Source organism: Leptonychotes weddellii, chromosome 8 (genome assembly GCF_054177405.1).
Source record: "Leptonychotes weddellii isolate Sample4059 chromosome 8, ASM5417740v2, whole genome shotgun sequence".
Taxonomy (NCBI): Eukaryota; Metazoa; Chordata; class Mammalia; order Carnivora; family Phocidae; genus Leptonychotes; species Leptonychotes weddellii.
This window is the reverse complement of record NC_138376.1, coordinates 117807033-117833671: the sequence shown is the minus strand read 5'-3', so window position 1 is coordinate 117833671 and position 26639 is coordinate 117807033. Positions and strand designations below refer to the sequence as shown.

General features: G+C 36.4%; 1 protein-coding gene across 2 annotated transcripts in view; it reads left to right on the top strand.

Annotated features, from left to right (window-relative positions):
* SYNE1 (spectrin repeat containing nuclear envelope protein 1) overlaps window positions 1-26639 on the top strand; it is a 429147-nt gene that overhangs the window by 156881 nt on the left and 245627 nt on the right. Inside the window, exons 29-41 of one of the 2 annotated variants that reach the window (XM_081829165.1) lie at window positions 178-345; window positions 2021-2191; window positions 2945-3085; window positions 7069-7229; window positions 9192-9342; window positions 12463-12690; window positions 13084-13182; window positions 14972-15159; window positions 15560-15683; window positions 17144-17310; window positions 19374-19527; window positions 22150-22778; window positions 24943-25122. In XM_081829165.1, coding sequence (XP_081685291.1) covers window positions 178-345; window positions 2021-2191; window positions 2945-3085; window positions 7069-7229; window positions 9192-9342; window positions 12463-12690; window positions 13084-13182; window positions 14972-15159; window positions 15560-15683; window positions 17144-17310; window positions 19374-19527; window positions 22150-22778; window positions 24943-25122 — 2561 coding nt within the window. The remainder of the gene's footprint in view (window positions 1-177; window positions 346-2020; window positions 2192-2944; window positions 3086-7068; window positions 7230-9191; window positions 9343-12462; window positions 12691-13083; window positions 13183-14971; window positions 15160-15559; window positions 15684-17143; window positions 17311-19373; window positions 19528-22149; window positions 22779-24942; window positions 25123-26639) is intronic. The other variant, XM_081829163.1, reaches the window with a different exon arrangement.

Sequence of the window (26639 nt, the reverse complement as noted above, 5' to 3'; positions counted from 1 at the left end):
TTCCCATAAATGGCTATGCCGTTTAATAATAACTAAATAAACCTCAAAAATATGAGAAAAAATAAAAGAGATCTGTGTATATATTTCAAGTTACTGAGATGGACTTTACACATATTCTTAGAATATTTACGATTACCTGAGCATCATATGAGTTATAATTTTTTCATGAAAATCTAGGTTGAAAAGATGTTAAGCAACTTCGGGGACTGTGTCCAGTACAAAGAAATAGTGAAAAGTTCCCTTGAAGAGTTAATTTCTGGCTCTAAAGAAGTCCAGGAGCAGGCTGAGAAGATCCTGGACACTGAAAATTTGTTTGAAGCACAGCAGTTACTTCTTCATCACCAGGTAGGATGCCCTTTCCCCAGGGTGCTTATGCAAAGTTCGTTAGTCACTGGCAGAGCCAGAGAAGTAAAGACAACTGTATGTCCAAGAGTAAGGACAAAGGGAGGGAGGGATGCAGGGAGGAGTCCAGGTGACCTCTGTTCTCTGCTAAATATTAGCTATTTCAGAAGAGCCTGTAAGATAAATTCTCAGCCTGAGTAATTTGATGCTATCAAAAAGTTCAAGGAATATTATGGAGAAAAAGTTGATTTATCTATGAAAACCTTCATAAAACTAGCTCATTTGTCCTTTTCGTCACAGAGGAAGAAAGCGTAGAGATAAAATGCTCCATATTTGAGATCACTGTTCTTTGTCATTATGTTAAAATCCTGCTCTTCAATTTACAACTTCAAATACATCTCAGTTTGGAAAATTATAACTTACATGAAGTACCAGACTTTTCAGGATAGTATGCTCTTATGAAGGATTAGAACTAGAAATAAAGAAATTTTGGTACATGTATTGTAATAAACAATTTTAACCAACTTACTTATTTGCCAAACTCCATATAAGTAGAAGTATGATTTCAAATCAAATATTTTAATGACAGAATTCTAGCTAACATAATGTATAACAAAATGCTAGCTAATTTTATATATAATAATATATAAACATGGAAGTGGCATTAAAAGTGTATGTAAAAGAGCAGCCTCTAGGCTTTACAGATTTATTTAATAATTATAAAAAGACTATGGGTCCAAAAAATTAATGCTTGGTATTACATTGTTCTCAATCATTGTAAAAGTTGTGTTTGAGTTTATCTAAGTCAAAGAAATATGTAATTACAGATATTTACATTAATATTTTAAAACTCTTCACAGTTCTTGGACCAGGTACTTGGTTATATGTCTGTGTTTACTTTGTGAAAATTCATATGGTATACACCTGAGATTTGTCTACCATTGTTTATACATTATACTTCAAGATAAAAAGTTTATTTTAAAACATAACTTTCCCCATATATCTCAGCAGGTTTATCATTCTGAATATACCCAGGAATTAAATCTCTTAGTATCAGCATTTTTACAGCATAAGTGATAAAAAAATTTAGAGTTAGGGCTTCATGTTTTTATGCAGAAATAATTCTTGAAGGAGAATCATGTCAAATAAATATTTTTGTCAAATTCCTTCTGGAGTATTACACAAAATGCTAAATGTCTAAATTTGCATGCAGTTAGAACACCAATATCAAATTAATTATGTTGTTTACCATTAAAAACATAAAATATTTATAAATAATGCCCATTTTGACCAACATAGAGTCCCCACTGCCATTTTAACTGCTAACACATTAACTTTTTTTAAAGATTTTATTTATTTATTTATTTGAGAGAGAGAGAGCGCGAGCAGGGGTGGGGAGAAGGGGAGAGAGAGAGGGACAAGCAGACTCCCCACTGCCCACTGAGCAAGGAGGCCAATGGGGGACTCGACCCCAGGACCCTGAGATCATGACCTGAGCCGAAGGCAGATGCTTAACCGACTGAGCCACCCAGGCGCCCCCATTCACGTTAACTGTTAAAAGACAGTTTGGGCCCACGCTGCAGTGAGGTTGTACCTTTCTGTCCCTCTTTTAGACTGCAGGTGTTTCTGTCCTGCTTAGCCGCTCAGAGAGTAACATTTACACCCATCTGTTGTCCAGCAAAAGACAAAGAGGATTTCGGCAAAGAAGAGAGATGTGCAGCAAAATATAGCGCAGGCTCAGCAGGGCGAAGGTGGGCTGCCCGGCCAAGTCCGGGAGGAGCTGCGGAAGCTGGAGAGCACCCTGGACAGCATGGAGCACAGCAGGGAGAAGCAGGAACGCCGCATCCAGGTGGGAGACTAGAAGTCTAGGGCCCTGTTAACCTCCAGGTCACAGCTTACATCTCCCAACGGGAGCAAACGTTGGTTCCCACCTCTAACACTCCAGCATTGTGTTAAGTATTGACATGAGTTATCTCTTCTAATCATCACATTAACCTTAGGAGATGGATACTATAATTAGCACATTTTGCCAGTGTGGAAGCTTCACAAGAAATAGTTGGAGGACTTTACCCAGAGTCACAGAGCAGTGATCAGTGATAAAGCCAGAATTTTAATCCACACTTGTTTGAATCCAGGAATTAACACTGGCTCATTTCACTTCTCTGGGAAGTCCAGCAGCCACACGTTTATGCTTTATTGTGATCTTGACACTTTTAAAAAGTTTTTGAATTCTTGCCACCTGCTCACTACCCACTCCCCTTCTTTCTCTTTCTCCCTTTTCTTTTTTCTTTTTTTGAAAGAGACTGGGAGGCTCTTTTTTCCTTTATCCCTTATCCACATTTTAAGTAATATCTTTACATTCATAGGACTTTACAGCTGATAGAACACTCAGAGTGCTAGTCTACACATCCTCTTTTTTGTAGATGAAACACGGAGTGACATTCTAACAGGAGACATTAGGATCATCTTTGTTCAGCATAACTATGTGAAATTTGAACAGAGTTAACTGGAGGTTGACAGCCTAACAAATGAGTGGAAATGTGAACAATATTTTTGACACATGTTGATAATTCATGACATGTTTATTTTTTTTCAAATTTAGGTCACATTAAGAAAGTGGGAGCGATTTGAAACAAACAAAGAGACAGTGGTCAGATACCTTTTTCAAACAGGTTCCAGTCATGAGCGCTTCTTGAGTTTTAGCAGTTTGGAAAGTTTGTCTTCAGAATTGGAACAGACAAAGGTATATCAGTATGACCATACACTCCCTTGGTACTCATTATTCAGAAGCAAAACTGTGTTTCCATCCCTATTACCATTAATTATTATAATTATTCATTTAATCAATACTCTGTTTATTGAGCACCCACTCTTCAACACACTGGTCAAGTTGCTCGGGGGAATGAAATAAATAAGATTTAAACATCAAGAACCAAGAAAAATTTTTTATTAAAGTGGGAAGTGGTTAGTTCCCTCATAGATGAATACATTAAAAAAAATCTTTCTGAAGGCAGTAATATTTTTAACTGAATCTTGAAGGGCAGATAAGACATAGAAAAGCAGGGTGTGGGACAAAACATGAGCATTCCTATAATGGGAAATGGCATGAAATATGAGAGGGTATGGAGATTCTGTTTTAAGGCAGAAAAATGGAAGTACAGTTGTAAAGGAAAGTTGGGCCATATCACAAAGACCCTGGAAGGTCTAGGCAACATGGAACCCTTAAAAGTTTTTAAGAAAAAGAATCACATGATCAGAGCTGTACTTTAGGGAGATGCATTTTTTTAAAAAAGATTTATTTATTTATATATTTGAGGGAGAGAGAGAGAGAGTGCATGTGCAAGCAGGGGGAAGGGCAGAGGGACAGGGAGAGAGAGAGAGAATCCTCTAGCAGACTCCCCGCTGGCATGGAGCCCGACTCGGGGCTCCATCCCAGGACCCTAACTAAGATCATGACCTGAGCCAAAATCAAGAGTTGCCATTCAACCAACTGAACCACCCAGGTGCCCCTAGAGAGATACATTTTTAAGCAGTGTAGAAAATTGAAAGGGTGAAAGACCAGTGTCATGGGATCCAATTAGAAAGTTATTGCATGTGTGTATTAATATGGACATGAATTAGGGCAATGGGGATGGCAGTGGGAACAGATGCAAGAGATAGAGAGTAAAGGAAAGGAAGATATCCAAGGTTCTGAGCCTGACAGATGCAATGGGAGTGAGACAGGAACTTGAAGGAGTGCCTGTCAGTTGAGGAAGAAGACAGACTCAGTTTGGAACAAATTGAGGTTGAGGCTCCAGTGGGACATCTAACAGATAATATTTAGTAGGTGTGCTTCATTAGCCCAAGCCTATAAGCCCAAACACCTTAGGCAGTTAGAGCAGACCAAAACATTGAAGCATTTAGAGAGTTGTACAAGTTCTTTTGGTTCCTTTTGCACATGTTTTGGGTTTATAGAAATGACTGAGTTAATACAGAAATATGTTGGCCAATGAATAAGAAAGACTCATATATGTTGGCCAATGAATAAGAAAGACTCATAATCATCGGTTAGTAACCTTCAGCAAGTAAACCTCTGTGCTGCTTTTTTCTTACCAGTAACAGGCTTCTCTGTCTCTCATACTGCCAATTTTGTATTATCTCTCCTAGTATTAACTCACTGAAGAATTTGAAGTCTTATAAAGTCACAGAATTTTTCAATTCTGTATGATTTTCATCAGCCATTTAAATAAAACATTGTTTTTGATTTTAATTTTAATTATTTTATATATTAAAAATATATCAGGTGTCTTTTATAAATACAAACAGATTTATTGGGTTAATTATCATCTGGGTGTTCCACCCAGGTTCCATCCAGTGTTTCTGATACCTTGTGGTTCTGATCCCTTTGAATTTGTTTATCAGCGGTAGATGAAGCAAATGTAACCTTTTTAGTCTATTAAAATTTTCCTTAGCTAATAATCTTGCACACTTTGGGATTGGTTTAATAATGTGAGCTAACATATATACTGCTCTAACCACTTGATGTTTATCATCTTCTTTAATCTCCAAAACAATCCTAAGAAATAGGTGTCATTATGAATCCTATTATATAAAGGAGGAAATACAAGGTACAAAGTTTTTTTAATGATTTTATCCAATATCTCAGGATTACTAGCTGGTGAGGTTGGGATTCAAACCTAAGAGGTCTGAGCCCAGAGCACACACCTTTAGGCACTAGATTTTTCATTGAAAAACTGAGCTACTTTACTGTTTCTGTATGTTGTTGCACAAGCACATGTAATCTCGAATAATTGTTCTCTACTTCTTTGCTGGACTTAGAGATAAAGCCTTATAACAGTCTTCTTTTTTTTTTTAAAGACATTATTCATTTATTTGACACAGAGAGAAAGATGGTGAGAGAGAGCACAAGCAGGGAGAGCAGCAGGCAGAGGGAGAAGGAGAAGCAGGCTCCCTGCTGAGCAAGGAGTCAGACGCAGGGCTTGACTTGAGCTGAGACGCCCAACTGACTGAGCCACCCTGGCGCCCCTTATAACATGATTCTATTTTGCTTCAATTTGGTTTTTATCAACATCATTCTGTCCTTTGAATTCCTCTGCATTGCGCTTTCCCCATACCTAGCTCTTACGGAAGGCTCTTAGAGTGAACATATATAAGCATTTTCAGACATAACTCCACTTTCTCCATGATTTTTCTGAGCTCTGGGAAACACTAGGGGGAAAAGTACTATTTTACACTTCTGATTCTGTTCATGGGGTTCTGAGAGATTATGCTGTGATTCAGTCTTCACAAATGAATCCACCATGACTATAAGTTCATCCCAGCAACAGTGGATGCTTATAACCACAGAATTTAATGTGACATTGGCAAATACCGATTTTTAGGATATTATAAATCTATCATGAAAAGGAAGCTGTACTTACCCATTTTTATTCTATCAAATTACTGGGTACTTCTCTGAAGTAATGTTGATATTTCTTTGAGGACTTTAAGTCTTTCAAACATGAAGATACAATAGTATTATGTAGTAACTATCTTACATGGCATAATGTAATAATTCTGGGAGATACTCTGTGGGAAGAGGTGGCTGTTAGAAGTCTTACCTTTGAAAATATTTACTTCGGATTTCTTCATTACCTATTTTGGAGAGTGGAGTTCTGATCAAAATTTAAACCTCCCATGAGTGTCTCTTACATGAGAAAAAATGAGACACTAAGCTATTTTTTTTAACACAAGATCATCTCTGGAGTTAGCTTTTTAAATTCAGTTTTCAATACATTTACCTGACAAAATTCAGGTAACAGCTAAAATTTACCAGTGCATCACCCATATTAAATTCATTTTTGAATTGAAGTAGTTCACTATTAATGAAAATCAGTGTGTGAATTTTATGAACCCTTTTGTCCTCAATTTTATGTGAGAGACATAAAAAAAGCAATAATAGGTACCTGCTAGAGTGCCAGGCACTTAAAAACGAAATTGCTAATGAGATGCTAACTACAACCTTACAAGAAAAGCATTACTATCTGCATTTTATATGAAAGTCAGAAAAATAAGTCACCAAAGTCACACAACTAGTAATTAGCAAATCTAGAGTTCTAGTCCAAGTTTGACTGGTTAAAAACTTACCTTCTTTTCATGTAGTATAGGTATATAGTGAATAAGATTTAACAGCATTAAGATCAGATTATCTCTCTTTTCAGGGAACTAGTTAACAATATGTTTCTTTATAGGTAAATATCAGTGATACACTGTATTGACTAAAATATTCTTCAATTAAATAAAAATATTCATATTAATTGGCCTAGAAATCTCTTAATATCTATGTTTGAAAAAAAAATCAGTCACTATTAATCACTGCCCGGATGGGGCCTAACATATTTGTGGGTAAGTTAAATTATTATAATGCAGCTCAGAATTCTAAGCAATAAACCCGAACCGGGAAACAAAGGAAAAAGATTTTTGTGAGAATTGCTGGGTAACTATGAAGGTAGATATCTGACTGTGTATATAAAACGAAAATAATCTGGTGAGGTATTTATTCTGATCATGATGAAAATAAGTCTGTCTTATTACCGAGACTATTATATACTAAAATTCATGCATGTATGAATCTATCTAGCCACCCATCTATTCTAGTAGAGACTCTGCAAGTAAGTATATGCAGTTTATTTGAGGGCAGAATTTAATAAAAGATGCCTTCCTAACAATTATAATCTCTTTTTCTAGGAGTTTTCTAAACGAACAGAAGGTATTGCAGTCCAGGCTGAAAATCTTGTGAAGGAAGCTTCTGAGATACCACTTGGTCCCAAGAATAAGCAGCTGCTTCAGCAGCAGGCCAAGTCAATCAAAGAGCAAGTCAAAAAATTAGAAGACACACTTGAAGAAGAGTATGTGCTTGACAAGTCCTAAACTTTCTTCTCTGAGATAAAGTTTCATACAGTTTTTCCTGTATATTGTATTCAAAACATTCCTTTAAAATCTCAAAGTGTCTGTGTATTTCAGCATGTTTTGAGGAAGCAACTCACAGTTCAGAAGAAAGTATCACCAAGACAGAAACCATTGTTTATATAACAGAGCAGAAAAATATAAGGGATGTGGTTTTTGCATTGTAAACTATGTTCATGAGAAAGCCATATCTATTAAATTCTGTGGCCTTCATACAATCTCAAAAAAGAACCAATATTTAAAATAATTTTTTTACTGTATTGTTCTGCTGTCACCAGTTAGAGGGAAGAAGAGATATTTTGGTTGTGTAGATGCTGGGCCTAAATATGTGTGACATAGACCAAGTGTCTCCATCTCCAAGAAGCTCTCAGAGCTTGTTTATTATAGTGCCTCAATATTCGAGTTGTCACTGATTGATATACTGTTTCCAAAAATTAACTTCAAAAATTTATTTTACTTTTCAACATTTAATATTTGTATATCTAAAAAGAAAGAAAAAATAGTTTGGCCTATGGTATGCTATTATGTGCAAAACAAACACAAAAAGAAATTTGGAGAGGATAGATATATGAGAATAGGGCCAATGTTCCTCAACATAATATGGCTTCACATTTTTATTAAAGATTCTTTACTGGCAAATCACCAACACATAATATTCTTAAGCTATAGGACATAATTTCTAAGGTGGATTTTAAAATGTAAAATTTGTTTTTAATGTTAGTAACGCCTTGAAATTAACATTGTACATTTGCCTAAACTTTAAAATTTGTTAAATAATTTAAAGGAAATTATGACTTAAAACTTTGAGAACTTTATATTAAATATTATCCATCAAGTTATGGAAATAATGAAACTTAGAGTTTATTAGAAAAGAAGCTACTTTTATTAGAAATATCCATTTGAATCTATTTCATTTGAAAACTTGCAATATAACTTAGCTTACATTACCTGTACCGATGAGAGCATTAGGCACATCCAGGGTATACCTTTGAGACTGCAATATTAATCTGACATTCAATGATGCCATTGCTTTCTTCTTGATGTCTTCAAGTGCCTTTTGGTAAACAGGGAAATTCTTTCATTTTTTTTTTTTTAACCCATGGACGTATCAGTTCAATGATATACTGTTAGTTTCTTAGTCTTTTTCTAAATGAAAGCCATAATCACATGGTTATATACACATACAAATTGGACATCTATAGTTGAAATTTTGTTTACTAGATTTATAACAAATAAAGCCCAATTTTCTAAAAGCAGTTAGGGTGCTCATGTACAAGATGTATAAGACTCTTTTGGAATCAAGACTGGACCAACATTGAAGAATAGCTGAAATCGTTATAGATTATAAATTGCAGGATTAACTCTAATGATAGAAACAGTTCCTGTAAGGCAGCATGGGATTCAGACTACAAGCTCTCTCTTGACTCATAAAGGTGCATTTTATAAAGATCTTTGAGTATAGAGCATCCCTGCAGTATCTCTGCTCTGAGAGCAAAAGGACCTTGTCCACAAAAGCAAGACTGCTGAAAGACTCTGTGTACTGGAATCTATGTGGGCAGCTTATTAAAAGTCCTGGCAGCTACTGGTCACATGCAGAGTTTACCTAGATTATACCTGGATTCAAACCCCTTTGGACCCAGCTATATTTTGTTCGAAGCACAGTTCCATTCATAACATAGTGTAGATACTACCTCGTTAAATGCTCATTCTCAGAGGAGATAGATAGGAAGACTCGAGGACTAACTACTCAGATCAAATGTGCATTTTTTCCTGTTCCAATAGTTTCAATTTTGACATGGTCACAAATGCCTTTGCTATCTTTTCATCTGGTGATTTAAAGGAAAATGTATTGTTGTTTTCTATTAAAATACTGCATTTTATTTACTTAATTTGGTTAATTTTAGTATTAAAACCATGGAAATGGTGAAAAACAAGTGGGATCATTTTGGCAATAATTTTGAGACCCTGTCCATCTGGATAACTGAGAAAGAAAAAGAACTCAATGCCTTGGAAACTTCGTCATCTGCCATGGACATGCAAATCCACCAGATTAAGGTGACCTGCTCACACATTACATTTATAATCCATGTCTAGCTTTTAAGAACTCCTTTCTTACATTTCATCAAATGCTAGTTGGCCCCACGATAAATCTTTCATTGCTATGTGACTCTATTAAAATTCAATTCACACAAAATGCTGAGCTGAGAGGTCTTGATTGATATCGGGCAATACTTTATAGTTGGAATTATGTATTAATATTTTCTGACTTATGCATTCAAAGTCAGTATTGTGTGCAATATCATTAAAATGTTTTTATGGTTACATTATTCTTTTCCTTGATTTTGAATTAACCCCATTGGAGTGTTCTGTTGATTCATCTATACAACACGAAATGTATTCATCACCTACAATTGTACTTTATAAGTGTTACTCAAACGTCTGGCTCAAGTATTAGTGGCATTTACCCTCACAAACCACAGGGAGGAGCAATTAATTTCTTTAGGTGAAGACATCAGACTGCTGCTTAAATGCTTTCATTTAGGATGACCTTTGGGCACAGACTGAGATGCTCTGATACTTTAGCTCTCCCAACTCTAAAATGACTACGTGCATAGACTGTCATTGTTCACTTCATTCAAATAGTTTAAGAAAAAATGGACTGAAAGAAATGAATTCTCTTTCATTTATAGTTTTTACACAACACACTTTCAAAATGCAGCCACTTTTTCTATCTAATCTCATTTTTTTTTGAATGGGAAAACTCTGAAATTAATTTAATTTCATTCAATTAAAAATAGTAAAATAAATGCCAAGGTATTTCACATTATTGCTCAGAACAAGTCATTACCATGTGCACAGTGGAAGGGTGCTTTGTCTCTTAGCTATGATTACATTGCTGTGCAGATTATCTTGGTTTATCCTACATCTTTTGCAATCAAGGATACATGGAATCTGGTATATGGAGTCTGCTTATGTCTTGTGTGGTATACTAGGGAAAATAGATGTCAACCCACTAAGGAATATTCATGATATATGTTTAATCTCAAACTGTTTTTAAAAGTTGTCATTTGATCATTTCACTACATCCTAAGTAAACAAAGAATAGCACATTTAAATAGCTTTATCAAAAATTTTCTTTCAAAAAATTTTGGCACACACTTTTTAATGTGTTTATTCTTGCTATAATTCATTTTTATTATTGTTTAAACCTTAATGCAATTCCAGGACTTCTGAAATATATCAGTGATCAACTGTCATCGCCTCTTTACTCTTAGGGAAACAAAATGATTACACAATTAATTTTTAAATATATAAACATTCAATTGTAGATTTCCATGCCATTAGACTAGAAATACATTTTAATATTCCAATGTAGTATTTTGAAACATCTAAAATGTATTAAATGAATATGAATAGTAGGAAAAAAGTTTTTGTTAGAAATAAGCAGAGATGGTGCAGAATACACTAGTACTGTGACATTTAGGCTAATAGGTTCATGTTCTGTTTCCACACAGAAGACCACATTATAGGAAATATTAGAAATAAGGTACCACTTGTCATAGAGTTTCACTTTAAAACAACCTTAGGATTAAAATTAATGAAGTATTTGCCTTGTCGTGAAGACATTTATCGATAAGCCCACTTTTATTCTTCATGACATACTACTCCAAATTGACTGATTTTCTTATTCTTAATTGATAATTTACAAATGATAAGAACATACACTGGGTTCATCTTCCATCTTCCCTTTTGGGATTAGAATCCAACAATATGATTACATAGTTTGCATTTATGAATTTGTTGGTAACATGTATTAATTACTCTAAAAACTAAGAAATTTTGTCTTATTTAAGATTGCTTCACTGAGGTTTTGCAAGCACCTAGAACAATTTTGGCACATAGCAGACACCAAGTATATATTTGTTGAATTTATGAGTAATTTTTCTAAAAAAATATCATCTTGAAAAACAAAAAAGAAAGGTTGTATTCATGTTCAAATAACAAATATCTATTAGATATACCACTGTAGTCATGCATATGAAAAATAAAAATAAATAAGTGATGAACTCCTGGCACTAACCTAAATTATTTCTGATTGTCTCATCTAGACAGAAGGTATTTCTGACTAGGTAGTCTCATGTAGACATAAGTCACACATTTTTTTTCCTACGGTAACAGTATTCTCCATTTAAATTATTCAAAACTGAGACTTGTCTGAATTTTTGGCTTTATTTGATTAGAAGATTTGGCTCTTTTTCTCAGAGAAATCATTTTCATTCTCTTATGCATAAATAAGCCTCTGTGTTTATGACAGACATGCCTCCTTCTCCCCACACACATTCTTAGTGTCTTTCAGTACTTTTCATGTGTGGACTAATATATAAAGTGTCATCCTGCTCCAAAAGGAAATGATAGTTTGTAGGTTTTTCACTGTAAGCCCCCAGCTAATGAGTAAAGCAGTGGTTCAAAGCAGCATCAGCTGGACCAACATCACCTGGGTATTTGTTAGAAATGCAAAGTTTTGGCCTCACCTTAGACCTGCTGAGCCTGAGTCCCTGAGGATGGGGACCAGGTGATCTTAACATATTCCAAATTTGGAAAACACTGGCATAAAGACAATAAATTTGAAAAGACTAGTTTTAGGTTAGAGTGGAATCCGAAAAGCTTTTAGTTTGGTAAATATGAAATACTCAGCTACATTTGAGAAAAATTAAATGAATGTCAGCATTAACATTTCTATGAGTTACTGGGGCACACTGCTTCCCAGATCAGCTGGTAAAAGGTGTGACTCATAGGATAAGCAGGGAATTCTCTTTACCTTTAGAGATACTTCTCGTTTGGTAAAACATGAAATACAAAAATGAAAAATATGAAATACAGGGACATCTCCCTGCTTGCTTCTCTGCAACAGGGGTAGCTCTTTCTCTTTATTTTCTATGCTCCTAGCACGACCACCATCACTTCGTATTTTCCATTGTCTGCATATCTCTCCTCCCCAAATAAGGTCAGGAAACATATGGTGTTTGTTCATAGCTGCTCTCTAATGGTCCAAGTATGTTGAAATTTCAGCTAAGAAGACACCCTCCTGATTTTCTCTCTGTACAGATAATCTATTATTTCAGGAAGACAAGCTTGCTCAGCCTACATTGTCATTTTTCTTATTTTAAATATTAGGTCGCAATTCAGGAAATAGAAAGCAAGATCAGCAGCATTACAGAATTAGAAGAAGAAGCTCAGTCTTTCGCTCAGTTTGTCACCACTGGAGAATCTGCTCGAATCAAAGCCAAGCTGACACAAATAAGAAGGTACTGGGAAGAACTCAGAGAGCATGCACAGTGTTTGGAAGGAAAAATCCTGGGACATTTATCTCAGCAGCAAAAGTTTGAAGAGACTCTTAGAAAGGTAAGGATGGGTCCATGCATGTGAAAGTTATTATTTCCTATTGCATTTATAATGAAATGCAATAAGGAGTCCAGAAATAGTGGACTAAGGGAAGACACAATTTGCTAATCATTTACCAAGTTGTCAGTGATGACTAAGTTCTTAATTATTCATGATACCTTTTTTGAGGGAATATAAAAATGTCATTATACATTGTGCTCAGATAGGCATTAAGGCTTATCTATTCCTTTCAAATAATAGGACACATTGATTTTAGATTTTTTAAAATATGTATGTTTTAATCATTTTATTGAAAGTTATCCAAAAAGATAAGCATGCTGCTTCCTCGGTAACTTTTTCTGCCTTGATGCACATTTTTCCCACCATTATCTTTATATTTCACTAATGTTTTAGATCCAGAAGTCTGTGTCTGAGTTTGAAGATAAACTTGCTGATCCAATTAAAATATGTTCTTCAGCCACAGAAACATACAAAGTTCTCCAAGAACATATGGTAAGAGGAATTTGATAATTCCTGCTAGAAAACATAGTAAATATTTTTATGATGGTTAAAATTAAAAGGATTTTTATGTTACTTGAGGAAAGACATAGATCAAACATGTTCACATAACACAAGAAATACAAGTGTGCAAATAAGTTTTTATTAAAAGTGCCTATTAAAGGAGTATTCATTTACAGTATTTCTTTCTCATACTTAGGATGTGTGACGTTTTCTGATTTTAGCTTTAGTAAATTCTGTTACTTCTTGTGAGCATTATAAAAAATTAAGTGTGCATAAAAACATACATGTGCATGGCAGATTTTAGATTTTTTTTAACCCACAACAGTCAGATGTACAAAGAATATGTCCTCACTAACCTTTTACCAATGACTAACTTTTTTGGTCTGCTGCCTGAACTGGTGACTACTGTGGGATGTTCGCAGAGCAGTGGATGCCTTTGATGTGATTTAGGGAAAGGAGCAAAGAGGGAGAATCAGGCACAGAGAAAAACTAAAAAGAAATGTGTTAATAAAAAAAATATCTGTTACCCCTATATATATGTGCATGTGTGCCGAGGGAGGGGGCTGCCGTGATAGAAAGCAAAGAGTTGACAAAGGCACATCTGGAAAGGGGAGTGGAATTTATATCATTTGAATATTTACAACAAGAATGTGGGAGCCTGGGTGGCTCCTTCGGTTAATCGTCTGCCTTCGTCTCAGGTCACGATCTCAGGGTCCTGGGATCGAGCCCTGTGTTAGGCTCCCTGCTCAGTGGGCTGTGGGGAGTCTGCTTCTCCCTTTCCCTTTCCCTCTGCCCCTCCCCACCCTTGTGCTCTTTCTCTCCGTCTCAAATAAATAAATAAAATCTTTTAAAAAATGCATTTTTGTGCTACTTAGGTTATGTTTTTAAATACCCAAAACTTGAGGAAAAGTAGGAAAACTGAATTTCATGGAATTATTTTAATAGTTTACTAAGTTAATAATTGAGTATTATTTTATCTAGTATTTAGGTTTCGTAAAGCAAATTATTTTTCTTTGTCTTGATTGTGTGATCTCTAAAATGAGGATAATGAAAGAACATAACTCTTAAGATTCTTATGAAGATCAAATGAGTTACTATATGTAATGCACGTAACATAGTACCTGCCACATTCTGAGGCACTATTATTATTATTATTATTATTATTATTATTATTATTATCACTGATTCCTGATAGCAGCTATGCCAGCCATAACACTCCCCATATTTTTTTTATAGAGATTACAGCATGTTACATATAGGTCTTGTAAATTAAGTGGAGTTTTTTTTAAAAATACATATTTGGTATTAAAGGAATAATAATTTTCACAAATTATCTGAATCATGAAGGGAGAGTTGAAATTATTCAGATATGCGGCAATAAATTCTTATTTGGGGAAGAGCCTTTCCATTTTCGTTTTTGATTTCTGCATTCATGAAGGAACTGTCCTCACTTTGGCTATGCCTCGCTGCAGATCATGGACTGAGGGAAAATTTTTAGTGATAATGGGTCTCAAAGAAAACTGTCGGCCCCATTTCTTTTTTTTTTTTTAAGATTTTATTTATTTATTTGAGAGAGAGAATGAGATAGAGAGAGCATGAGAGAGGTCAGAGGGAGAAGCAGACTCCCCGCCGAGCAGGGAGCCCGATGCGGGACTCGATCCCGGGACTCCAGGATCATGACCTGAGCCGAAGGCAGTCGCTTAACCAACTGAGCCACCCAGGCGCCCGGCCCCATTTCTTGATGCTGTGCTTTCTTTGCGCACCTTTTGCCTCCGGTTAGGATCTCTGCCAGGCCCTGGAGGTGCTGCGCAGTGCGGTGGCCACCACCTCAGCCAGTGCCCAGAAGGTCGCTAACAGAGGCTCCTCCATTCAGGAGGCAGCGGCCTTGCAGGTGAGGTACGAGAAGACGCAGACTCGGGCCAAGGAGAGGCAGACTGTGCTGGAGAACCTGCTGGCCCACTGGCAGAGGTGAGATGCCTTCCTTCCCGAGTTGGCAGCATGGATTTCAACTGCCACTCTTAAGTAGGAAATTCTGGACCAGCTGTTGGGAAATAATCATCCCAGATGTAAAACGCATCATCAACTCATGTGTCTAGCATGGGAAGATCTTGTTGGTCTTTGTCAGAAGATGAAGATCTCTAAAGTGGAGAGGATGTGTATGTATCTTTCATATGACATAGATATAAACACAGGTACAAATACAGGTATGAATGTGAAAGGAATGTTCTTTTTACCTTCACATCTAGGAATAAGATAACCAACATTGTATTATTCATAATGGTTAGTGTTGGACCTCCAACTTTGGAAGCATTTCATTTTCTGGGATGATAATTTTGATAAATTTTTCTCTCACCTCTGCTTTCTTTAGGCTAGAGAAAGAATTATCAACCTTTTTAACCTGGTTAGAGCGGTGTGAAGCAATAGCCAGTTCCCCAGAAATGGACATTTCTGCAGACAGAGTCAAAGTGGAGAGTGAACTTCAATCAATACAGGCAAGTTCAAGTTCAAACTTCCTCCTTCTTTGACTTTGAGGGTTTCCCACACTCTTGGTTCTCAACAACTTTCTAGTCTATTGCACACTGACATTCTACATTAATCTCCCAAAAAGTTGCTCCTCGGAAACTCCTCAGAAACAGTGACTGTTTCCTGCCCTGAGGATAAAGAGCCATCCTCAGTCCACACTGAGGAAAAAAGTTCTTATCTTTTTATAAATATGCTGTGAAGTGTTCTAAGAGGGGAAGTCACAGCTCCTTTTCTGAAAAAGGACACAAAGATATCTGGCCATATAAAAGTATTCCTACACATCCCTACACAGAGAGTAAGTGTTATACAGGTTAGGGGACCAGGAGGAGGCTGAAGCCTCTGCAACATCCACATCCGGGCACAGTGTCTGCCAAGCTGCCTCCCACTGGGTTCTGAACATTCCTTGTCCATCCCCATATTCCAGCTTTGTGTGTTTTGTCCTGCTTGGCTTAAGTCCCTGTTCTGCCTTGTGGCCCTTCCTGCCATCCATTGGCTGTGTGACCCTTCCTTGGAAACCTTCAGCATCTTTGCTTATATCACACATGTGGCCTCATTAAGGAGGGGGAGAAAGCATCCTGACAAGCATCTACTATGTGCCATGCTACACTATCATCCCATTTAATACCATGTTATGTTGTTAGCTGTCTATATGTATTTACCTCTTATCTCTTATTAGATAGGAACCACAACTTTTATGCATCACTCACAGCACCTTACAGTTCATTGCCTGATTAAAAATAAGTCATTCTGTTGCATGAAAACAAAGTGAAGAACTCTTAAGTTCCCAAGTTTGGCCTAATATAGTCTCTAAATGAAGAAGGAGACCACATTTCTGGTACCCAGAATTGCATCTCTATTATTGTTAGATATGCATTGTTTCTCTTTAACAATAGCTCTTCTTTGATTCTCTTTACCTACACGGTTTGTTCATCTTGAAAGGAATTCTATAGCTTTTAAAGTTGCCTAACTTAATAGAACTCAGATTCTGGAAAACTAATTCAGGTTTCAGTAGTATTTTAAATGTTTCATTAAAGGTTAAGCAGATCCATTCTAAATCAATAATAAAATCAGTAATAAAAACTCTCTTTAAGCCTGGTCCCAATGAAATCTGTGTTGCAAGAATGCAAAGCCTTTGGACAGCAACCACCTGTGTCACATGGTCCTTCCTAGTCAATCATGCTGAGATAAGATCTAGAATGTATTCGGGCGCCTGGGTGGCTCAGTTGGTTAAGCGACTGCCTTCGGCTCAGGTCATGATCCTGGAGTCCCTGGATCGAGCTCCGCATCGGGCTCCCTGCTCAGCGGGGAGTCTGCTTCTCCCTCTGACCCTCCCCACTCTCATGTGCTCTCTCTCATTCTCTCTCTCTCAAATAAATAAATAAAATCTTTAAAAAAAAAAAAGATCTAGAATGTATTCTGTTTCTCTTAGGCACTGCAAAATGAAGTTGTATCCCAGGCCTCAATCTATAGCAACCTTTTGCAATTGAAGGAATCACTATTCTCAGTGGCCTCCAAAGATGATGTGAAAATGATGAAAGTACATTTGGAGCACTTGGATAAGAGATGGAGAGATTTGCCACAGATAATTAGCAAAAGGTTGGTTTCTAAAAAAATTTTTTATATCATTCATTTTTTAAATATTGAGCATATAAATTAAGAAAGCAGAGTTTTATTTGCTTTTACTTAATTGAGCTATTCAGATAAGTATAGAAGGGAAAGAAATTACTTTGTCATTTAAAAAATAAAAGTGCTCCAGCAAAGGAAATAATCAACAAAACTGAAAGACAACCCACTGAATCGGAGATGTTTGCAAATGGCATACCAAATAAAGGGTTAGTATTCAATAAAAAAGGGGGTTAGTATTCAAAATATATAAAGAACTTATACACTCCATCACCCAAAAAACAAATAATCCAATTTAAAAATGGGCAGACATTTCTCCAAAGAACACATATGGATGGCCAGCAGACACATGAAAAGATGCTCAACATCTCTCATCATCAGGGAAACGTAAACCAAAACCACGATGCAATGAGATGTCATCTCACACCTGTCAGAATGGCTAAAATCAACAACACAGGAAACAACAGGTGTTGGCCAGGATGTTGTGGAGAAAGGGGAACCCTCTTACACTATTAGTAGGAATGCAAATTGGTGCAGCCAATGTGGATAACAATATGCAGGTTCCTCAAAAAATTAAAAATAGAATTATTATATGATCTAGTAATTCCACTACTGGGTATTTACCCAAAGAATGTGAAAACACTAATTTGAAAAGATATATGCACACCTATGTTTACTGCAGCATTATTTACAATAGCCAAATTATGGGAGCAGCCCAAATGTCCATCAATAGATGAACAGATAAAGAAGAAGTGGTATATATATATATATTTTTTTTCCACTGTGTGTGTGTCACACATATACACACACACAGTGGAATATTACTCAGCCATAAAAAAGAATGAAATCTTGCCATTTGCAACAAATAAGTGAATCTAGAGAGTATAATGCTAAGCAAAATAAGTCAGAGAAAGACAAATACCATGATTTCACTCATATGTGGAATTTAAGAAACGAAACAAACGAGCAAAGAAAAAAAGAGACAAACAAACCAAAAAATAGACTCTTAACTATAGAGAACAAACAGATGGTTACCAGAGAGGAGGTGGGTGGGGGGAGGGGTGAAATAGAGGAAAAGGATTAAGAGTACACTTATTGTGTTGAGCACTGGGTAATGGACAGAGTTGTTGAATTGCTATATCGTACACATGAAACTAACATAGCACTGTATGTTAACTATACTGGAATTAAAATTAAAATTTTAAAATTTAAAATTAAAAAAACCTCAAGTGCTCAAAAATCAGCATTTCTGATGAAACTCAGTCCAAAATTTTTGTCTCACAGTTAGGGAAAATGATCAAACTAATTGAAAAATTTTGAAGAGGGTAGGGTTGCTTATGTTTGTATTATTTTTGCCCAAGCTATTTGTGTACAGGAGAAAAATGGTAATTAAAATTTTGCCTCCCGTGGTATTTCTCAACTGAGGCAGTGGCGTGTGAAACAGAGAAGTTGATTATGTGGGGTCCCTTATCGGCCACAGTAAGGATTTTTGGAGTTTGCCTTCCTATGTGCAAAAGGAAATTGCCTCTGTGTTAAGCCTGGCAGACACTGTTCTGATTACATTAAAATCATTCCTGGCTGTTACCTAGAGAGTGAACTGTAGAGACACAGTGGTCTCTCTGTTACCTAAAGAGTGAACTGTGGAGAGAGAGTGGCAGGAAGGAGGCCACTGAGGAGGCCAGGCAAGAGATGAAGCAATTTAGACCCAGGTAGGCTTGTGGAAATGGAGAGGAGAGCACAGAATATACTGTGTGCGTGTGGGGGGGGGGGGGTATGTACAGATTAGATGTGGTGGTAAAGAACCGAGGGCATGAAGAATGGCTCGTAGGACCACCTCGGGGACAGTGGTTAACGTTAACTGAGATGTGGAAAACTGTGAATAAAGGGTTTGAGAAGTAGAAAACATCAAAAATTTTGGTGTGTCCATGTTTGACAACATCACTTTTGCCCTCAGTTAAACTTATTGCAACAATGTATTATTAACTTTTCCTGTTCATTTGTGGGACACTTTAACGTTAACACCTTTCTCTACATAGGATTACTTTTCTTCAGTCTGTGGTCGCTGAACACCAGCAATTTGATGAACTGCTGCTTTCCTTTTCTGTCTGGATTAAGCTGTTTCTCAGTGAATTGCAAACTACTTCTGAAATAAGCATAACAGACCATCAAGCAGCATTTACTCGGCACAAGGTAAAGTGCATACTTTTAAGATCAAAGAAGAATTTATTCATAAAAGAGAGCTCTTGAATTATAAAGAAAAGCATTTTTTAACCCAACCATTCCACACCAGTTTAAACTTGCATTCATATGCAAATGTTTTAATAATTGAGTATATGGGTCCTAGCAATGTGTTATACAGATAAATTAAGCAGATAAAACCACTTCAGATAAACTAGACAACTCTGTTAAGACACTATTTCTTCAAAATGGAGTAAATGATTTCTAGGGTAAAGTGATGAGGATGTTCATTTTTAAGCTTCCTGGTTTGTTTTGTTTCAATGCTGAAAACTAATACCAAATTCCAATGCCTTAATGATACACTTTTACTAAATTACTGTTTAGCTCAAAAGTATTTAAAATTCATGATTTATTTTCCTTATTTATAAATTATGCATAATATCTAACCTAGCATTAAAAAAACCACTTAAATCAAGTATTGGAGTAGTTGGAGATAAGCTATGTAATAAACTTATGACAATATTTAATGATAAAACATTTAGTATTTATGGAGTGCTCACTCTGTACCAGGTTTGCTAATTGTTTTTACGGAAAGGAATAGTACTTTCTCATATCTTTATGACTTCAAGTAGTTTTACAACTTGGAACAGGATGCCCGCTGAAGTTAGGCTCCTACTCTCGAAAGAGACAGGGAGATGGTGGTGCTATCTTCTTCATGATTATATTTCAAAAGTGTTACCAAACTGAAAAGAGTTCGCTTGCCCTCGTGCAACAGAAAACCAAATAACGTAACACTGGTCTTTTGCAGAGGGGTAAGCTTTATTGCCAAGCAAAGACATAAGAGGCTGATTCAAATCTGTGTCCCAAAAGGGTTGGGGTTGGGTGCATTTAAGGATAAGGAGTTAGGATGTCATGGGTATGTAGGTTGAATGGAATATGCCGATTGGACATAGGGGAAAAAGGAAATGTCCTCCTTTCTGAGCATTTGCATTCAGGAATTGTGTCTTGTCATGGGACACATGTTCATTAAGTGGCAGTGTAAGCATGATGAGCTGGGGGAGATCACGGGGTGTGTCGTCACAGTTACTCTTTTTCACTTTTGGTCCCTTGTGCACAACTGCAAGGATTCTTCCCAGCTTTCTCTAGTCTTAGCTTATTGGTGCTCACTCAACCTCTACACAACAAGCTCATAAATCAGATCAACCAGAGTTTTTTTAGGGTAAAACAGTCAAGCATTTGTTAACTCAGTGTGTTGGTTTCAAAAGGATGACCCCCTGTCCTTGAGAAACATTCTTGGGGTGTAACTGCACACAAGCTTTTAAAAAGATTTGTATCTCAAAAGAACAGAGAATGAATTTGTAAATTTTCTAAAGTAAATGCTCAAAGCTTCTTTCTGAAGTTTAATAGTCAAGCTGAGGGGAATATTAAGGCCATTGTGGTCAAGATTAAGATAGGTGATAATTTCTCTTTAATGGGAACCATGCTGAGATTGTTAGCAATTGCTCTAAGAGATTTCAAACATGATTTATTGTGAGCAAGTCAGATTTCCTATACAACAATCTCAATGAGTTCATCTTTGTTTCTTTAAAGGAGGCAGCTAAAACCTATGTTTTCATTGGCCTCACCTACTGCCTCTGAAGACAGGTTAATGTCCATCTATTCCTACGCTCCCTCCCTATAAGCGCTGTTAGAATTAACTTCATTGCATATATATTTAAAATCTTTCAAACCTCAATATCTTTTATATATAGTAATATATAATATATATAGTATTGTTATTATATATATATACATATAAATATACAGTATTGTTAAAAACAAAAATTTAACTGAGTAAATTTGAAGATCTAATTGGCTTTATGAAGCCATTTGTGAATCAGGCAGTATCTCATCTAGCAAATAGAAAGGAGCTCAGAGGGTTTGTACAGAATAGAAGGTTTTCATAGGAAGGAGAGTGGGGCAATTAAGTTATTAGCAAAAGAAAGGATCATTTTAGGCAAGGCCACTTTCCCTTAGGGGTAAGAACAGGGGGTCTGGTCTTATCTTATAGATTACCTCATCTTCCTTGGGTTGGGGAGGGCGGGGAGGAGAGGGCCCATGTGACAGATTGCCTTATCGGTACTGACCAGAAAATTCCTGACTGACAAGTTAACACTATTTCTGGAGGAGTCTGAAACTGCAATTAGGCTAGGTATGAGACCAGTTTGGTGACATGACCTACCATAATTTGGGCCTGTGATTTGCTTTTTGATGATATATATATATATCAACTAGATATATACTAGATATATATTTATATTAGAACTATAAATTTTAACTATGTATACATATGTATTTTAAATCTCCTGAATTATACATGTATGTATTTATATGAAATTTCCTTTTACGATTTCTATTCATGAAGATATTCTTTTCCATGCAATGAATTCATTCCAAATCAGAGTTGTTTTATGTGAAACATATAGATGAGAAAACGAAATTTTAAGAACGTTTCTTAAAGATTCACCATAGATGACCTTTAAGTCCTACAGCATCCATCGCATTGAAAATGGATCTTGACGTCACAGATTGTGATTGTCTCTGTCATTAGCCACAGCGTACCCGAGGACTCAGTAACTCGCTCTTCCCTTCCAGGACCACGCAGCAGAAGTAGAGAGCAAAAAGGAAGAACTACAGAGTCTACAGGACCACCTAGTGAAGCTGGGTGCTCTGGGTCAAGCTGAGAGCCTCCACCTCCTCCAGGGCAAGGCAGAGGACTGTTTCCAGCTGTTGGAGGAGGCCAGCCAGGTCGTGGAAAGGCGGCAGCTTGCCCTGTCCCAGTTGGCTGAATTCCTACAGAGCCACGCCTCGCTATCAGGGGTTCTCAACCGGCTGAGGCACACAGTGGAAGCAACTGACAGTATGAATAGGAAACAGACTGATTTATTAAAAAAGGACCTAAATCATGCAATTCAAGACGCTAAAACATTGGAATCTGCAGCCATCAGTCTTGACAGCCTTCTCGCCAAAGCTCAATACCATCTTAAAAGTGGAAGTTCTGAGCAAAGGACTTCCTGCAGAACGACAGCTGATCACCTCTGTTCTGAATTAGAGAGAATCCAGAACCTTCTGGGTACAAAGCAGAGTGAGGCAGATGCCCTGGCAGTATTGAAGAAAGCATTCCAAGACCAGAAAGAGGAGTTGCTGAAAAGCATTGAGGACATCGAAGAAAGGACAGACAAAGAGAGACTGAAGGAGCTGACCCGCCAAGCTCTTCAGCAGAGGTATAAAGAAACGGCTGGAGCCAGTTGTGGAGTTTATTTTTTATTTGTTCTAGAATTAACTGCAATGCTTTAACGGTGTCATATTTAGCAACTCCTTTTAATATTTTGAGGATAAAATTAATGACTAATTTGACACTTCAGAAGTACTAAAATTTCTTTGGTTTCCTTAAGGATTTTCCCAGGGGCTCTGGCTATATAAGCCCCGCTAAGATCTTAATTATAACAGACAATATAGATCATATTATCTTTTTTTTTTTTTTAAGCTATGTTTAGCTGTTAGGAGAAGGGCCTCATCTTCTCTAGTGAGAATGGAAAGTGGAGGCGAGAGGGAGTGATCCAAGTAGCTTTGTAGTCCCAGTGGGGAAAATATGAAGGAATTCCTGCCCGGTGGCTGCCAGCCCCTCAGAAAGACTGGAGCAAGCTCATCAGATAAGAGTGAGTGACAGGATATTGGCAGAGAGAAAATGGCATAAAATGGTTCTGTTGTAGAGAGGAAGTGGAAATGGTTATCTCTGGAGCTTGATAAGGTGATAAAGCTGCCATTTGAGATTCGTATTCCTTCACCTAAAGTGAAACCAATCAGCTTGCCAGAGTAGTTTTCAACAACTACCTTTAACTGTTGGCTTAGAGGTGTGGAAAAGGCAGACAAGTGGGGTTAAGCAAAGTTGAGGTTTTTGTCAGCTGAGTTTAATAGAGAACCTAAGGGGTCAGGGGTATTTTCCTGCAGTACATTTGGAAGCAATTTTTTCCTCTAACACTATAACCTTCTCAATCTTGTTTTTCCTCCTTAATAGAACTTTCTCCCCACTTACGTTCTCAGGGATGTTTGTCTTCCATTTTTTCAGGGGGCAAAGAAGCAGCTGAAATGTGCTCATACCAAAGTGTCCATAATTGATAAGAATTGTGTTGACCATGCCAAGATCATTGTGATTTGCTTCCTTTTAATTGGAATCAAGCATTTAGCAAAGGCTTACAGTTAGATAATAATGGCTCTTGAGGTTACATACATGTCTTGTGAGCCCTAGGCTGACGAATTTAACAGTAAACTAACAAAAAGGAGTAAGATTTGAGGAGGAAAAATAGCCTCCAGAGTAAAGACAAAAAGAGGAGGCAAACATGGCAAAGGAGCAAACAGCTTTGCTGGCCTGAGTAAGCCAAGCAGGCAGGAGATCCTAAAATTGCTGGGGAAGGCAGCCCAGGTTGGGCTCAAGAGCCACATCAATACCCCTAACACCGAACTCACTAAAGCCACAGAGAGGTTATGGAAAATGTTGCTTTGAATTGATGGATTTATTGAAATCCCCCCATACTTATGCTTCACTGTGCGACTTGGGGCAAATCACCTGTCTTCTTGTAAGGTGCAGATGAAATGATAATGTGTGCTCCTAACCACTTTGTTTTGGAATTAAATGGAATCATGCATGGACATCCACTTTATAAACTCTACAGCACTATATACCAAACGCAAGAATGCATGAGTCCTTGGCTGCCTCTGTATGACCACTTTTTACAAGTACTCAAATATTAGTATATTAGGGACAAAAAATAAAGTTATTTTTATTTTAAATGAAACAACTGTACCCTTAAATATTATTATTTTACATGAATTGGACCTCAGGGCACAGAAGGACTTTTTACTAAACCTTTTAGTACGTACTCACCTGCTTTGCATACAAGCTCAGCCCTAGTCTTAAAAATCATATCATGGGGCGCCTGGGTGGCTCAGTTGGTTAAGCAACTGCCTTCAGCTCAGGTCATGATCCTGGAGTCCCAGGATCAAGTCCCACATCGGGCTCCCTGCTCAGCAGGGAGTCTGCTTCTCCCTCTTACCCTCCTCCCTCTCATGCTTTCTCTCTCTCATTCTCTCTCTTGCAAATAAATAAAATCTTAAAAAAAAAAATCTTATATCATGAAAGGAAAATAGAAAAAGAATACAAACTTAATGGAAAGTTGAAGATGAATGGTGAAAATGATTTTAAATGTTTCCCAAGGTACAGTCTGTAGTTCTGCAAAGTTAATTTTTAAAGTGTCTTTCACAGTTGATAAACATTAATTCAATTGCTGTGTTAAGTTTTTCTAGATATCTATAGGTGTGCTTTATGGAGAAGAAATATTAGTCCTTACCTTTGGTAAATTAATAATAAAATAACATTTTAATTTACAGATTGAGAGTCTTTAATCAGTTGGAAGACGAATTGAATTCTCATGAACACGAACTATGTTGGTTGAAAGACAAAGCTAAACAAATTGCTCAGAAAGATGTAGCCTTTGCATCTGAAGTCGATAGGGAGGTAAACCGCTTAGAGGTTACCTGGGATGATACCAAAAGACTAATTCATGAAAAGTAAGTAAAAAAACCTCTTGATTTTTTTTTCAACTTTCTATTTTGTAGCGTTGGGCTGTTGTCTGTTGATTTGCATCGGTGTGATCAAGATTTGAATACCTTTTGCCACTTTATGTATTCTGTGACTCTTTAGTACCATTAGAAATTTAGTCGTACAGAATTTTATTAAGGAAGTTGTTGAGATGGCAATGACAGGTGAAATTCAGTGCTTGAAAGCAGGAGCTGTTGGCAGTTATAAAGTGCTACCATGAGAGTCTTAACCTCTGATGTTTTGTTTTGTTGTACTTATTTGTAATTAAGGTATGATTTACATAATAAAATTCATCCTGTTTAGTGTATGTTCTTAAAGTGTATGAGTTTAACACACATACAGTTTATGAGTACACACACCTGTATGAGTAACTCTTAAACTATCAAATCTCACATAATCATTCCACCACAAGAAAAAAATCCCCCAATGTCTCATTGTAGTCAGCCCCTCCCCTACCCCCAGTCCCTGGCAACCTTCAATCGGTTTTCTGTCTCTGTAGTATTGTCTTTTCAGAATCACATACAAATGGATTCTTTCCAGTTTGGACAATTATAAATAAAGTATCTATAAACATTCATGTTCAGTTTTTTGTGTGTACATAAGTTTTTACTGCACTTGGGTAAATAACTTCTTATACTCAGCACAATGGACATTGTTCTGTGTATTGATAAAGTCCATTCTTTTTTATAGTCAGATAATATTCCATTTGATAGGCATAGCACAGTTTATTCATTCACCAGTTGATGGATATTCGAGTTCTTTCCAGTTCAGATGACAATTAAAAAAAAGCATCTATAAACATTCACATTCAATTTTTTTGTGTGTACATAAGTTTTTATTGCACATTGTAGATTATTAATGTAAGCTTTTAAAAATTTAACCATGTTGTAAAATTTTCCCCCATGTTATTGAACATTCTCCTAAATTGTGATTTGTTAGAGATTGTACAGTATTCAATTATAAGAAGGTATCAGAGTTTATTCAATTATTAGCCTATTTTTAACATTTGGGTTATTTCTATTTTTTTCTCCTATTATAAACATTGGTGTAAAGAATATAATTTTACCTAAATCTTAGTGCACATCTTTTTCTTTGGAAAAATTCCTACACGTAGAATTGCTTGCTCAGAAGCATTTTATGCTTATAAACTGAAACCATCTTCTTATTTTGACAGTTTTCAGGGGATTCATATTCAGTGAAAATTTGTGTCATTGAAATGGGAAAAAAGATCCTCATATGTATTTTACTTATTGAGCAGTGTTTTTTTGTTTCGTTTGGTTTGTTTGTTTTGCTTCCCCTTAATACACATCATTATGATGTAATTAAATAATGAAAAAATTGAAAAGCAAAAATTTGTTGGCATCTACATAAGTTTTAGTTGTCAAGAACATATATTTTTTCTTGTCGTTGAGGTCACAGATTTTGTTTTAATGGCTGTGTGCATTCTTTACTCATGAAGAACAATTTGAACATTAGAGTTAAGTTG